Source organism: Belonocnema kinseyi, chromosome 10 (assembly GCF_010883055.1).
Source record: "Belonocnema kinseyi isolate 2016_QV_RU_SX_M_011 chromosome 10, B_treatae_v1, whole genome shotgun sequence".
Taxonomy (NCBI): domain Eukaryota; kingdom Metazoa; phylum Arthropoda; class Insecta; order Hymenoptera; family Cynipidae; genus Belonocnema; species Belonocnema kinseyi.
This window is the reverse complement of record NC_046666.1, coordinates 101,719,653-101,737,025: the sequence shown is the minus strand read 5'-3', so window position 1 is coordinate 101,737,025 and position 17,373 is coordinate 101,719,653. Positions and strand designations below refer to the sequence as shown.

Genomic DNA, 17,373 nt, shown 5'->3' with positions numbered 1-17,373 from the left:
ACACATGTATTATTGACAGTCTAGTTTTTCCATTCCCTTTGTATCTTTTCTTCTCTCAAAAATATAAAAATGGAGAAAACAGGTTCCTGTACCTAATTCTTCATCTTGCTGTATAAATTCTTCTCCTTGATCGTTATGCCAAGATAAAACTTGGACAAAATCAGCGATAAATGATGGTACTACACACTTCATTACCGCACTATTGCCACGAATTGCGTACTCCTTGTTGACGTCAGTGTCATAGTACTGAGCCACCACTGGGATAAAACATCACGTGGATAATTATATCATTCATTTGACGTAGTATAAGATATATTCATATCTCTTACAGAAATACGTGACCATTAACTGAACGTTTACGAAGCACTCATACTTTAATTAATATTTTTCTACTACTCTATTAATACTTCCTTTATATTTACCAAATATAAGCTTTACAAAACATAATTCTTAAGGTTTAATACTTTCAGATACCTCAAATTTATGGATCCTCCAAGAAGAATGTTAAACATGGGGCAGAATACATCAAGTATCCCCACCTAAAATTATTGTTTTTTTTTATCCGGTAGAAATTTGGCTTAAATAGTAGTCTTAGTGGACCTATATTAATTCACCAAACTATAGGTCCATTTATAAGCCTATTTTCAATATAAAGCTTTCCAAAATACTAATAAAAGTTTTATTGGATAAATCTAAAAGAAGTTACACTGACGTGAAAGTGAAAAAGCACTTGAAAATATGAAAACTTCAGATCCCTGTATATTGACAACCGGTTGATAAATGGTCTTATGACATGGTTAATTTAATATAGGTCCACTAAGACTATAATTTAGAAAAGTTTCAAACCAATAAAAAAAAAACAATAATTATAGGTGGGAACACTTGAACACGTGTATTCTGTCGCATATACTTCATTATTTTTTACATTTCTAAACTCATCTGTATTCAGGGTTGCTACAGAATTTGGATTTCAGAATTCAAGACCCATTCCCGGTTTTTGCAATGCCATTATTTTTTTAAATTGCATGTCTTGTATTTACAACACTATTACAGAAAAATTAGGGACTAATTATATAAAATTAGGCTTTTCATTTGAATTTTATTTCCAATTTTTTTAATCCAATACAAATCTTAATTCCTTACTAATACTTTAAATTTCCTTATCTTTCAATGACTGCAAATGAAATTCTAAAACGTTTTAAATACGAATACTTCATCAAGACCCTTTAAACAACAATTTTTTTTAGAGTAAAGCTACCTTCCGACTTAGTGCCGTCCGATTTAATTCCACTTCCCCTCATTTTGTATTCATAATGAATTGCATTCATGCTAAAGTGTAATCAATTGTTCGTTCTAATTTAAACGGCAATTTGTGTATTATGTATATATGAAAAAATGAGTATGATACAAGGATAAAAACTAAAAATAATATCTTTTACCATGAAAAAGAAAGTTTGCTGTGGTAAGCTCTAAAATATAAAATTCTAATAAAATTATGGTACTTCGTTTCTCTCAAGAGTTCTACAATTAAGGTGCAAAAAGATTAGTCAACATTTTTTCTGTGTGGGAGGAAGAAAAAGCAAAATGTAGAAATACGTGGTCATTATGCAAAATGTTTTAGGAAGGTGAATTTATAAAAAAAAATTCCTGTGTTTGGGGGAAAAAACAAAATGCTTTTTATGCATTTTTTACTTCCAAAATTTTTGAATTAATTTTTCGGTCTAAAAGGAAAATCATTTTTAAACGTTCGTAATATTGGTCAATAATAGCGTTTTATACGAAAAATTACATTAAGTTACTTAAAGTTCAACGTGGGGGAACAATATTTCCAGCGACGTAGAAAGCTGGTTAGTCATTCCCTTATTATTCGAGACTGAAGCTTCGGAAAAGGAATTCTGGTTTGGCGGTGGCTAATTTTCTTTTACTAGTGATCATTTATGTAATTTAAAAAAGTAGTTTTCTCAATAAATTTTCGATATAACCTCAAAAAATTATGTTTTAATTGTAGACACTATAATAACTAAGATGGTCTTTTTATAGAGTCAAAACATGTTTAAAAATCCAACTTAAATATGATTTTTTAGTAACTATTTATCCATAAACACATATACACTGAATATGGCTACAAAATGTAAACAGAAAACAGGACTCAACCGAACTTCAGACACATCTCACCGCGGAATTAAATCGGACGCCCGATCGTAACCTTGCTCTCGCTCGAAGAGGTGCAGGAGTGGGGGCCCTGCTTTCCTTAGAATTAAATCCCCCTAGGGCATTTTCCTATTCAAACATTCAAATTGGTAATCTATTAATACCTTAAAATTAAAATTGTACCAGTTTGTAGTTTTTCAATTTAAAATGAATCAATTTTGAATTAATTATTCGGCAGTTATTAAAAACTGTCAACTTTATTACTAAAAATAAGCCTAATGTTTTTTAATTTTTCCAGATCAACGAAGAGGTCTTCATACAAGAATTTGGTTAATTTACAAAATGTCAGGTTTTCCAGAACCATTAAAAAATTCCATATCTTATCAGGCTCTGTAGCAACCCTGATAGTTTAAACAAACCAATTGATGAAAAAAGTTGCTCTAAGATATCACTTGATCTTATGCAAGAAAGCGTAGAAGAAATAGAGAAAATATAATGGAGTGAAAAGACACCTTGAGAACAAAAGTTCTATTTGAAAAATACACCGAGAAACTTTATGTTTGAAAGTTTCTTATTGTTATGCTTGACCTATGAACTCTGGCAAAAGCTGACAATTTTTCAATTTGAATTAAGAAAAGTTTTAAGCTTAGTGGAGCAAAGGCATAAAGTAGCGGCGGCTTTAAAGCATATACATTGAAAATACAAACCAATATACGAACCTACGAAGATTAATTTACTGTTTTAAACAATTAAATTTTGGGAATAAAATAACGCATTAAGAGTATACACATTATTGTCTTGAAATCACGATAAGAGGAAGAATGTAATTAGTATTTCATTACAAACAAGAGCAATTTGATTACAAAACAAATGCATATACGTAAGTATGCATTAATTCATTCTAAAATCATTTTTGGAATCATTTGTGTTCCCAGTCTCATAGGTCCGTACTTTCATACATACATAGAATATATAATAAGAAAATGTGTCCTTGGCAGAGCAGATTCTAAATTCAGATGTCTATTTAGTTTGCTAAAATACTAAAAACTCTTAAAACCAAGTGATTTGAATTCTACTTGGCGTGTAGCCCTCCGAAGTACAAAGAATGAATCTCACATAATTAGGAATTCTTAGACATGTCTGAAAAATAGAAATGAATATCGAATTATCGGCCGTTGCATCTGTCATGTTCTCTTATTCCTGAAAATATTTCCAAGTCGGATTTATGTTAATTTCTGAATCTGGAAATCAAACTGAAGATTTATACAAATTAATTAATAAATGAAAATAAATTTAATTTAAATATATTTTAAACGTATTGTGTAAATTTTGAAGAACTATTTGCGTATGGTGCTTTTATTGAAACGGAAATCCTTGATCTGTAAATGTATGAACATGAAATTCTATGCATATAAACACTTAAAATGATCTCTAGCACTTTCATTTGTTCTAAAATTTCGATGCAAAAATGAAATCATGTATAGCAAATTCATTTGGAAATCTAATTCGTTTAAAAATAGACTTTGAAAACAATTTGATAAACTATTTAAAAAAATGAAAATTTTAAGAAATAAAACCTGTGCATTTATCGACATAATTGCTTGAAAAGAGCTTTTTTCATGGTACCACACAAGATGAGCGTGTTCTACTGATTGCGGATTGAACGTAACAATCTGATAACATCCGTCTTTTAGAGTGGCGTAAGCAGACCCGCATATGCCTGTAATATAATATGGAAGGTCGTAGTAGAATAGTGGTGTTAGGGTATGAGATTTAACATTATATATCAAGCATGAAATGTAGACACATACGCAGTAGTGCGCGGTCAGAAAGAGATAGAGATATACCGATTTTTTTAGCCAGAAACAAAAAATGGCTGAATCGTCGGCCTAGCTAAACTGACGAAACTCCCGCAAAGGGCAACTTTTTTTCCAGTAAATTTAAATGCGCTTGAAAGAGAGAGATCACGCTCAATCCGCCACCAACAGAACACGCTTCACATTTTGCGCGTCTCTACCAAAAAAGTACAGCGTATGCCACGGAGAGGTCGTCTTTTCATTGTGAGGGAAATATTTTTGGAACGTATGGTAGTTGAGGGCCGAAGGCCGCTCATTAAAAATACATTACCCTCACTATATAAAGGTGCTGCTCTCCTCCTTAATATATAATATTCTATTTTCATTAGCATACAATTATCTTCAACATGTTTCGAATCAACTAACATTAGATTTATATTTAACTATGTATTATGGTAAAATCAAAAATATACATTTTTTAATTACTATTTTGGATCTTGATCAATGGATTAAGACTTATTGCTTCTTGAATATGAATAATACATTAAAACAATGATAACTTTAAAAAGTAAACTCACCGGCTCGAACATTGACATCACGACTGTGCACAGATCCAACGGTGGACTTGGCAAGACAGATGTAAACCTGAGCGTGAACTTCTTGACGATAATCTTCTGCACGGAATGGAGGGAAGACCAAGTTCCCATTCGGCAAAACCTACAAAAACAATAAATTGTCGATTAACAACGAATATATTACTAACATGCGAAAGATTAAACATTTTGGAAATCTAGATTACACGTCCAATGGAATCGAGTAAAATCCCTAGAAATCTTTGAAATCTCTTCAAATCAACTCAAATCTTTTTATCACTTATAAAATCAATTGGAACCTTGAAAGTTCTATAATAGTAAATTGTGTGGAAGAAAGGCAAACGTAGTCTTTTTTTCCAAGCGTGAGTTTTCAATAACAAAGTGTAGACAAGCGCTTCGATTCGTTTACCTTCTACGTACACAACATACTGTTAAATATTTTAAAATCGTTAAAATCCTTTGGAATCCCCCTAATCCTATGAGATATACTAAAATCCTTTGCAATCTTGAAAACTTGTTGTCATCCTTCAAAATCTCTTGGAATACTTCGGATGCTCTGGAAATCGAGCCAAAATCGGAGAAATAAGATGAGGCCAATCGTTGAAGCCATTTTATCTGATTTTTGGTTTTAATACTCTAAAGAGTATAAGGACTCTCGATAAAGGCTGCTTTTTCGAAAAAATTATATTTTTCATGTAAAAATCGAAAGAAAGAAATTTTCCTCGGCAACACCATTGTAGTAATGTGTTTTCCAAATATCCAAAACAATTGTAGATACAGCAGATTCAAAACTGTTTCTCCTTTCTTCGAGCGTTTAAATTTTTAAACAGGATTTCAGCTAAATTCAGCAATATATTCGGTCTTACGGTCATTGATAAAGTCAAAATAAAAGCATCCGAAATAACATGTAAAAAACACATTTAATTATTTTTTTAAATCCTCAAAGTTTCGACCAACACTGCGGGTTTTTTTCAAGAATCGATATACATTTCTATAATTTAATAAAAAATGTATGAACATAAACGTTGTAATAATTAGAGTCATAAAAAGGATATTGGTTTGAACAAAATAATTTTTTTTAACATTGAAACATACCTGAGTCAAAAAGCAATGTCACATTTTATAAAAAAAAAACAGATCACACGAATAAGTTTAACGAATAAGTTTAAAACACGAATAAGTTTAAAATTCACAATTTTCGTTATAAAGTCACATTTAAATTACAGAATACTATACTAACCACTCAAAGAAAATGGTTAAATTGCCAAATAAATAACGTAGTTGAAAATATTCAAGAATTAGGTCATATTTCTAATTATTTAAAATATCATTTATTTAGAAATATTATTCTTTTAATTTTTTTTTAAATGACGCTGTTTGTTTTTTTTATAAAATATGACATTGCTTTTTGTCTCAAGTATGTTTTAATGTTAAAAAACAAAAATTACTTTGTTCAAACCAATATCCTTTTTATGACCCTAATTATTACAACGTTTATGTTCATATATTTTTTATTAAATTATAGATATGTATATCGACTCTTGAAAAAGACCCGCAGTGTTGCTCTAAACGTTGAAGATTTTTTAAAAAGAAGTAAATATGTTCTTTACATGTTATCTCGGATGCTTTTGTTTTGACTTTATCAATGAACGTAAGACCGAATATTTCTGAATTTAGCTGAAATCCTGTTTGTAATGTGTTTTATTATTCAGCGAAGCAGGAAGCAGGTAAGGCAGTTTTCGAGCTCGGATTTTCCTTTGGGCAACCCTATAGGGAAAAGAAAAACTATTTGGTAATAAAACACCTACTGCGACCAACACTGATTCATTCAGGGGCAAGCATACCGTATACGAAAACTAGGGGACCCTACCCAAATGACAGGGTGCATTTTTCTGATAGTGTTTTTTTGTTATTTTTTTTTATCCAATTAATTCCATTAATTTTGCCAATGTGTATTGCTCCGGGGTGCAAATCGGGTTATAAAAGTTAATTCAGAGAACCCGAAGATCCAGAATATGAACAAATTCATTTTTTCTTCGTTCCAAAAGAGCCGGCTATTAAAGCTTTATGTCAAAAAGCTTTAATTAGGAAACATTTCACTGTGAAATCTGGTCAGTTTGTTTGCAGTACACATTTCTTAAAGGACGAAATTTTCCACGAGAAAATTCAAAGGGACCCGACAGTGGTACTATTTTGGGAAAGGTAGGTAACTATAAGCTGAACTTTTTCAAGGTGTCAAGAGAATGAAAAAAAGTTCTTAAGATTCATGGGAAATTTTTAAATAAGTTTTTTGTAAGGAATTTCTAGAGAAAATTAAAAAGAGATCACAAAAACTTTTTAATTTTTTCCTCAAATTGTTGGAAAGGGTGTAAAAGATTATGAAGTAAAATTGTGCAATTATGCCATATTACATAATTTTAGAAAAAACTTGAGTAGGTATTAAAAGATATTCAAAAGTTTTGAAACGATTCAAAAATAATTAAATTAATTTTTTATTTCTAAAAATTTATTTTAAGGAATTGTTAAAAAAGATTTTTAAAATTTTCAAAGAAGAATCTGAAAGGATGAAAGGCAATTTTTTAAATTTTTGCAGGAAAAATAAAAAATGCACGAAACATTGAAATCATTTTTAGAGATTAGAAGGTTTGGGAGGTCTGCAAGGATTAAAAAAAAAAGAATATTCCTTATATTCGTGTGAAAATTTTGAATAATTTTATATTTTTCAAAATGAACTTTAAGAGAAAATTAAAAAAGTTTTTTAAATAAATCAAACGATTTCCTCAAATTTCTAAACACAGTTTAGAAGATTTTGGAGCAACATATTTTACAGCGCCTCAACAGGGTAGGAAACGCGGGTTCAAACAGGAGTCTGGATGAATGGCAAAAAAAGGCAAGCGCAACTAGCAGTGAAGGATTGGATAAAAGGTAGAGAGGCAGGGGACGATGATGTAGAAAGGAAACAAAGATAATAAGAAAGTTAGAATTAAACGGAAAACACCAGAAAGAGATAGGGGAGATGGGGGGGATGTTTGAAAAATTGGTAGCTCTCATAAAAGGGTTTAGAGAGGAAACAAGAGAGAGACTGGATGATATGAATAGGGACATGAATAGGCAGGGAAACGACATGAGGGGGGAAGTAAAAAAGGTAAGAGAAAAATGGGAAGAATGGGATAAACGCTGGAAGGAGGAGAAAGACAAGGTTTGGGGTAAGCTAGAGAGCATTGAGAATAGACAGAGAGAGGTTGACGAACAAAGAACTACGGAGATGAATCAGTTGGAAGAACGGGTAAGCAAGTCAGAAATTAGGAATGAGCATATGGGGAAAAACGGAGAATGAAATAGTGAAAGGGAATGAAAAGAACGTGCAAAGCGAAAATGAAAGATTAAAAAAAAGACTGAGTGAGATTGAAAGAAGATTAGAAGGAGAAGAAAGTGCAAAGAGGAAAAATAACTTAGTAGTTAAGGGATTAAGGGTGGAGAGTGAAACAAGAGAAGTAGGGAGGGAGACGAAAAAGACTCCAGAGATAAATCAGAGGGGTTTCCAAACGGCAAAGGGGAAACAAAGTGAATAGAAAAGAAGAGGAAAGGGAGAAGAGAAACGTGAAAATAGCTTTCTGAAATGTGTCAGGTTTGAAGAACACGAATAAAGGATTTGGAGGGAGGGGGGGGGGAGATAGAAAAGTAGGATGTGATTATGAAGAGTGAAATTTGGGCAGAAGAGAAGGACTGGAAGGGGATAAAAAAGATGTTACCGAAAGGCTATATGTGGAAGATACAAGAAGCAAGAAAGGAACACGTTAAAGGGAAACATGATTCTCTATATGTGGCCGCCCGCGAAGAAAGGGACCTTACGCGCCAAAAATCGATTTTTAGGTATTTACACAAATCGATAGTTGTTAAGTTGCTCTTTCATTTGCAAAAATCAGAAATTTTTAAGTTGATTACTTTTTTTGTTATTAAGCTGCAAACAGAGGCATGATAAACGTAGCCGGAGACCGAATGAGAGGCTTACGAAATCCAGCCCCACTACTTACCACTACTTAATACCTGCTTGGGGACTCGGCTACGATCGCCCGTACTGTAAAATTCAGCTTTGGCCCGTAAGTTCACTTTCTTCGCGGACGGTGACATATGTAATGGCAATATGAAAGGAGATGAGGAAGAAGAGATCACATTTGTAGGGGAGGGAGAGACAGTGATAGACTACATCATGGCTGAAGAAATACTGAGGAATTTGATAAGTTGTAGAAAAGTAGGAAATGAGATTGGCCCTGAGCACTTCCCAGTAATGGCTACACTGAAAGGTGGGGGCAAGAAGCGAGGCAGTTGGAAAAAGGAAAGAGAGGGAGAAAGGAACAAGAAAATGGGAGCCTGGGAAGTAGATAAATTGAAGGAGTTTAAAGAAAAAATGTAAAAGATTAGGTTTATAGAAAAGGAGGGAGTATACTCGTTAATGGAAAGATGGAAAGGGTCGATTAAGATGATAAGGGATGAGATAGGTACCAAAACAGAAAGAGACGGGCAAAAGAGAAGCTGGTTGGACGAGAACTGTAAGGAGAGTAAAGAGAGCATGAAAGAGTGTGAGAAAAAGCGATAAAAAAAGGTAGGGTTTGAGATGTGATAAGTAAGGTAAGAGGAGGAAAGAAGATGGTATGGAGAACGAAGCATAAAAGTATGGAGGAGAAGGGGTCAGGAAAGGCCTGTGGGAGGTCTGCAACAAGGTATGGAATGGAGAAGGACGGCCAGAAGAGTGATTGATAGGGCTGGTGGTACCACTTGTCAAGAAAGGGGAGGGAAAGAAGGTAGAAGCGTACAGAGGGATCACTCTCATGCCAGTTGGCTACAAAATATATGCAGAAATTCTAAGAAAAAGGTTAGAGAGTCAGACAGAGGAAAGAAAAAGTATTCCACACAATCAGACGGGTTGGAAAAGGGATGGGAACCACAGAAAACATTTACGTACTGGACTACTTGGTTAACAAAAATCTAGGGAAAAAGAGAGGAAAATTAACCACATTATTCGTGGACTTTAAAGAAGTTTTTGATTCAATAAACATAAAAGTGTTATGGCAGGTAATGAAAGAGAGAGGAATAGAAGGAAGGCTGATGGAGAGGATAAAGGACATTTTTACTGAAACCAGGATTAGGGTGAAGATAGGATAGGAAAGAAAAAAGGAGAGGTATTCTGGATAGAAAGAGCTCTAAGACACGGGTGCCATTTGAGTCCGCTGCTGTTTAATATGCTGTTGGCAGATCTAGAGGAGAAGCTAAAGGAGAAAGGGAAAGGAGGAACGGTTTTGGGTAATAGCAAACCATACTCTCTAGCATACGAGGACGATGTAGTTCTGTTAGCAGATGATGAGAAGGAGATGCAACTAATGATGAAAATCTTCGAAGAGTATTTGGGAGAAAAACATCTGACGGTGAGCGTAGAGAAGGCCAAAGTGATGTGTTTCAGAAAGAGAAACACAATGATAGACTACGTTTGGAAGGTGAACGGCCAAACAGTGGAAAGGGTGGAGGAATTCTGTTACTTAGGTTTTTGGTTTGAGGCAGAAGGGGGAAACGAGTTGCCCAGGATACATGTTAAGGGAAGAGTTAGGAAGGGAAAAAATAGTTACTAAACAAATTAAGAGAGCCTGGAAGTTTGAGGAGAAGCTCAAAAGGGGAGAGAGAATAAGACTAACTCAAGCATGTTTAGGCGAAATTCGGAACAATGAGGCGAGAGGAAATTTGGGAAATTCAAAATGGGAGGAAGAAAGAAGAGAAATGAGAAGGGTTTTTAAGATACGAGAAGGGGGTATGGAGTGGCAGAACATAGAGTTAGAACTATTTGTTAAACAAGGAAAAGAGAGATGGGCGACGATTAAAGATTCGAGGTTCAGTAGATGGTATTTGATGGTCAAAGGGCTGGCGGAACCAGAATATCTGCAAAAAATAAAAAAGCAAGACAAATGGAGTAGGGTGATACGGTTTAGAATCGGAGAAGACGTAAGAGCTTGTAGATATTGGATGGATAAAGAAGACAATCTATGTAGAGTATGTGGATACGAATTGGTGTCATAAGCGCATGTTTTAGAGAGGTGCAGATGAGAGGAAAATGGGCAGTTGAGTGTGGATGAGTGTGTAAGATGGATTTTGGATGATAATGGACAGGGAGTGATGAGAATGAAGAAATTGGAAGAAGTAAGCGAAAGCAAGGGAATATAGGGCAGAGCCAAACGGTTGATCCTGAAAAAGGAAATTAAAAAAGCAAAAATTAAATTCCAAATCGTAGAAAATGTTTTTTTTTTTCATGGTAAGAGTAAACGGAAGTCCTGGAAGATCGCTCATTACTAGAATTATTAGTATTATTTTTTTTTATTATTATTTAATTTTACTTTTAAGTAAGGCGAAACATTAGAAGATAAGCAACTGATAACTTATATTAAGGATGAAATGTAAATTTTATGTACAGGGAGCGAAGGCCCTCAACCCCGTAAAAGGGAGAGATTAAATATACATACATACAGGGACGTCGGAGCCGTGTGGGCTGGGTAGATTTGAGCCCACCCATGAAATTTGATGGGCGGGCTCCGCCTACCCAAATCACTAAATATAATAATTAAAAAAAAACCTAATATTTATTTTAAATTTATATTTTTGAACATATTTTCGGTGAACCCACCCATGAAAAAAATCGTTCCGACGCCCCTGCATACATACATACATACATACATACATACACACACAAATTAAAACCAAATAAAAAATCGAGTAAAATAAAGCATTTTTTTACAATTGAAAAACTCTAAATTAATTTTAAACTTTAAGAGATCTTCAGAAATGCATTTTTTTAAATATTTCAAAACTAAAATTTAGGAGCTTTAAAATAATGTCGAAGATTGATAAAATATTTCTTGATTCCTTCCCAATTTCTAAAAGTCCTAAACATCTTTTACGAAGACTTAAATTATTTATAGTATTTTATAAAATCCTATAAAATAAAAAAAAAATCTTTAAAATCTTCTAGATTCTTTTCTGAGACGTCTGAAATATTCCAAAATCTTTTTTAAAATTTTCTCAAGAATCTTATGAATATTATACTTCTTTAAATTTAAAGACAAACTGATAATACTGATTTGCTTGGTCTCAATTTTTAGAATTGAATTTCAGCATGAAAGGGAAGGGGGTTAAAAAGGTTGAAAATAATGTTACGTAATATTTGAACGCTCGCTAGTTGCATTCTTCTTGAATAAAAAAAAATCTGCAATAAAAACGACTCGAATAGAATACAAGGTTAAAAAATGAAAAAAAAACAAGGATTTCAATGCAAATGAAGACAAGTCAGCCAATGACAATAATGCAATGCCTTCAGCTGATGATAGTTAGAATCGAGAACTGCTATTCTCGTAAATTTTTAAATTTCAAGCGGATCTTTTTTCTTCTGTTTCTTGGTTAAGACAAAATATTTCTGTTGAATTAATCCGTGCAATACAATTTACACAATGGACTGTTAAAAAGCAAGGAACAGATGATTTCGAATCTGCATGTACAGAACAAGTTCTAATAGACGAAAATATGACCGTTCGAATTAATGTGATGGGCAGAAGACTGAAACTACAGGATTTTGGTTTCAAAAGCAATGTACCATTGACAGTGGATGAAATTGAAAATATCATAAAAATTGTAGACGATCGTCGGATTTGCTCAGGATGTGCCGAAATAAGTGCAAGTGAAAATATTATTACATCGTTCACTTGTCGAGATAAAGAAGGATATTTGCGACACACCTCTTGTCCACTTCTTTCGCCAAATGAAAATGTACATTGCAGTAATGAGGCAAAAGATAAATGAAAAGTATTTGCCCGTGCAAAGTACACTTTGAAGCAAAAAATGGTACATATTAAAAATAATAAAGAAGTCTTGAACAAATTTTTTAAAATTCAAAATCTGAGTCCACAAGGAAGACAGAAAATTCAAAATCTACAAAATGAAGTTAGAACTGAGGGAAGAAATGAAGACATGGAAGAGTTTGCTTTTGGACTACTCAACTATGACTGACTTACAAGGGGTTGACTGATTTTGGAAATGGAACTTCTACAGAAGATGTTACCCAAGAAATGGCTGATTTGAAATTGGTTATTGCTTTTCGACGTTTGAATGACAATTATAGTCAGCCTATTGCCATCTTCGCTTTGAAACGACCTGTAAACGACGAAGTCCTTTATAAATTGATCATTGAAACGATTTGTCTTTTGGAAAAAGCAAGGGCTAGGGTGCACGGTATTGTTGCTGATGGGGCATCGACTAATAGAATAGTATGGACATAACTCGGATGAACCTCACCTAATAAAAAACGCACGAAATCGTTTAGCTAATAACTCCAAATTACAGTTAATCTCTCCCAACCCTTCCTTATTAACTGAAGTTTGGTGGGACTGACGTTATAACTACAATCTCCACCATATGACGATTTGCTACTTAACTTTGACATAATTTCGAATCTGAAAATAAACTTATTGTATAAAGGTGATAGTTGAGCGTATAGTCTAAACAATAAATAATACTAACTACAAAATAGCCTCGCCAAGGACTGAAACTTTAATTGACAAAAGGCATGCACACGGAAAATCTAAAGGTCATGTTTCAGGCGACGAATGGAGACTGGGTGTTTGGAATGCTAGGGGGGTGAATGATCTCAAGGTAAAAGAGTTGCGTGAAACTATGGACGTGAGGAAATTAGATATTTGATGTGTGTCTGAAACAAAGAAAAAGGGAAGCGAAACTAAAGACATAGAAAACAATGAGTAGGTCTGATTTTGAATGAAAGAGTAAAGCAGCATCTTGGAGACCATGATTTCGTATCTCCCAGACTACTGTGGGCTAGAATGAAAGTAGGAATCAGAAGACTATTTATCATAGCATGCTACGCGCCAGTTGATAGTGATCCCAGAGGAGTAAAAGACGCCTTCTGGGATACTTTAAATGACACAATAATTATTTGCGATGATGGGGAAAGAATAATTCTACTAGGAGACATGAACGGATGAGTGGGCATCCAAAATCTGGATACAGAAAGAGTACTAGGTAATTTTGGGGTTCCAAAAACAGACTATAACGGAGATAAAATAGTTGGTCTATGCTTAGAAAGGGGCCTGTTTATTACAAATACTTGTTTTAGGCATAAAATGATCCACATGTACACCCAGTCTGAAGGAAACAGCTGCAGTATAATTGACTTTGTTGTTGCGGATGAAAGACTAAGAGAGTTAGTCAAAGATACAAGGGTCATGAGGGGTTCTGAATTCAATACTGATCATTAGCTTCTGATCTCAAAAATTAACTTAGGTCGGGGATGGAGACAAAAGAGAACCAAGAAAACAAAATAAAAGCGCATAAAAATTGAGAACCTACAGAAACCGGATGTGCGAATGTATTTCCATAATAAGATAATCGAAAGCACAGATAGGGCAACACGGGAGGACCGTATAAAAAACAAAGATATAGAGGACGCCTGGACAAAGTTACGGCATATTATTTTTAGATGTGCGATCGAAGTGTGTGGTGCCGCAGTTGAGGAAGAATGGTGATGCGTAGTGAAATGCTGAAAATCAGGCTGCCCAAAAAGCAAATAGAGAAGTGTACAGGAGAAATTTGAACATCGCAGGTCTTAGCAATGAGGAAAGAAATAGACGTAGAAATGATTATAGACACGAAAAAAGGATACTCAAACGATTAGTTAAGGAACGTAAAAATACAAAACAACTTTGAAGGAAGCAAGAAACTGCTTTATAAAAAAATGAAAGGAAACAAAAGTACAGAATTTGTCAACATGAGAAATAGTAGGGGGGAAATGGTATATGATGCAGACGGAATACTAGAGGCTTTCAGAGACTATTTTAGGAGACAATTCGGAGATGAAACTAGAGGACACGACAACTGCAATGTTGAACACGGTGCGTTAGAAAACTCAACTGAGAAAGTCTGTGTCACTGAGGTTAGGGATATAATTAAGAACTTGAAAAAAGGTAAGGCTGCCGGAGTAGACTGTATTAACGCTGAAATGCTTAAACACGGTGGCGATTATATACCACATAGACTGTGTGAATTGATAAATTTATGTTTCGAGATGGGAGACGCCCCGGGCGATTACAAAAAAGCGATTATCGTACCAATATACAAAAGAAAGGGAGATAAAAGCGACTGCAATAATTACCGAGGGATTAGCTTATTAAGTACCGTTAGTAAAATATACTCAAAAATACTTATTCGTAGAGTAATGAAAATAACAGAAGCAAAGATTAGGGAAGTCTAAAGTGGGTTTATGCCAGGAAGGTCATGTACGGATGAAATATTTAGCTTAAGGAAAATTACAGAAAAAAGTTTGAGAGTAGGAAAAAGTTTTCTGTGCATTTGTTGACCCAGAAAAAGCTTTTGACAAGGTAGATAGAAGTAAACTTCGGGAAGTCCTGAAAGAGTATGGAGTCAATAGATGGCTCCCACAAACTATAAAAACAATATATACGGGTAGCAAAGCAAGTGTACGGGTGAATGGGAAATTGAGTGACTGTTTCGATATTATTCAAGGAGTTAGACAAGGATAAATAACACGAGAATTCTAGATCTTTCTGAAAATTCTCTATCCCTTTCCCACATTACCCCTTTCCTCAACGAGTGAGTCACGCCGGCCCCGAAGGGGAAGTCGCTTAATAGTGTAATAAAAATAAAAAACTTTAGTATTTATAAAATTCGAAAACAAGTATTATGATACGTCGTTTGTTCATTATCACTATTTGTTTTCATCTATATCATAACTAAAGTGTCATATTAATTTCAGATTCATGAGAACAAAAGTCCAGTAGAATTAGAATATTTCAGAATTCTTCATGATTAGGACAATGCGCAACCAACGTGCAAACGACGCTGCCCTAAAGTTTCTGATGCTCATATTGACATTGCCAGGAACAGTTTGACAAAAACGAGAGTCTTTTATGCAGTTCAGGTATGTTTATATATAAATATATAATAATAATTATCAATACTATTTATGTTTATTATTAATCTTATATAAAATATTTTACCCGTATATTTTATTCTACACAGATTTTGAGCAAATCCGTAGCAAACGGATTACGCTTCTATAGAGCCTATGAAGCGAGCTTAAAAAATTGTGAATTGAGTGTTGCCAAAGATTAAAAATATTCGTTAATAGTCTTTCTTTAAGAGTGACTATACAAATGTTAAAATACAGTAGTGGCTCATATAATTAGAGCCACTTTCTAAAATACTGAATTTCTCAATTAAACTGATTTTTTTCATTTCAAAACTTATTTCCAGCTGGTTTTTTCATTACTTTTATGAAGTAAGCATATTCGCAGATTATAAATTTTTATTTGGCAATATTGTAGTAGCGCAGTTTGCTACGTAGACCTTCTTTTGTCATAGGTAGTTAGTTGATTCACAGCAGCTGACATCTACCAGTCGTGTTGTTTTGGGTAAATATTTTTGAAATATATGATGTGCAGCTTTCAAATAACGTTTCTTTTTGTGTTTGCAATAAGGTTATGTGCTCAGGAAGTACATTTTCAAAGATTTTGCTTCGAAATAATTAAGTTTGTGCACTTTTATAATTATTTTTGTTTGCAGAGTTTTTATCAAAATGAGATTTTTTTTTCAAAATAAAATATTTTTAAGTTTTCTTAATGTAAGTTCATATTTAAATTCAAATATAGTGTATAATGAACGCGTAAATTAAATCATTATATTTTAATATTTTTATCTTGGTTTATTTCATCCTAAACTAAAAAAAACAGTGTTTTTACATGGCTCTAATATGAGCCACTACTGTATGTTAGCTTCGCCAAAAAATCTATTTGATTGAAAAAATATCACATTTAAGAGTTCGATATTTGATTGAAAAAAAAAAATAGTTAACTATTTATAATGTTCCTTGTTTGTAATATACGGATATAATAATTATATTTATTATATAGTATCATTATATTGTGAAACAGCAATATAAAAAAACTGTTCTTCGTTCCCTCTATTTAAAAGTGTTTGAATATCCGAGACAAATACAAATGAACGAAAAAATTAATAAAAAAAAAACACAAATTAACAAACAAAAATTGCCGAAAATATAAATTAACCAATTATAAATTGACCTAATTATAACATTCCCGAATGATAAAATAAATGAATGGTTAAATTCCAATAAATATTCCTTTCTTGAAAGCTAAGTTTGACGAAATTTAAAATCGCCATAAATAATTATTAAATTATTAATTAAATTGTTTGCCTTATTTATAATTGTATAAATAGTTCATAAGATAATAATTAATTAACTATATTGAGCAGTTGTAAATTTCTGAAACTGAAATATTTGTGGGAATTTATTAATTCGTTTATTTTATAATTCGAGATTTTATTTTTGGTCAATTAAAAATGTTGTCGTTATTTTAAATTTGGGAAATTTTATAATTCGGTAATAATATATATTTTCTGCAATTGAACCGCTGGCGACCAAAAGGGGACACGGCCGGATTCAGCCTCAGAAGTATTGTCCTGAGTGTCAATTTTTAAAATCTTTCTAATTTCAATTTTAAAGACTGATACTTGTAGAGAATTTCAAGGCGCACCTTTTTTTCCTTTTGCAAAAATTTATAGGTTTTGTAGTTTTTTAGATTATTGATAAAAAGTGGATTTTTTTAAAACGAAAAATTCCAATCTTTTTTCAATTCAACTCGCGATAATTTAGCCAATTTTCATCATTTCCCGATTTTCCCAATACAAAGTACGTGTTTAAGTCTTCTGAAACTATCTAAGAAAGAAAAACGAGAATATTGTAATAA

The 17,373-nt window shown here is 33.1% G+C and overlaps 1 protein-coding gene across 1 annotated transcript in view; it reads right to left on the bottom strand.

Annotated features, from left to right (window-relative positions):
- The window catches only part of LOC117182071 (Down syndrome cell adhesion molecule-like protein Dscam2), a 292,904-nt gene that overhangs the window by 234,451 nt on the left and 41,080 nt on the right, over positions 1 to 17,373 (bottom strand). Inside the window, exon 4 of the mRNA XM_033375097.1 lies at positions 4,526 to 4,664. Coding sequence (XP_033230988.1) covers positions 4,526 to 4,664 — 139 coding nt within the window. The remainder of the gene's footprint in view (positions 1 to 4,525; positions 4,665 to 17,373) is intronic.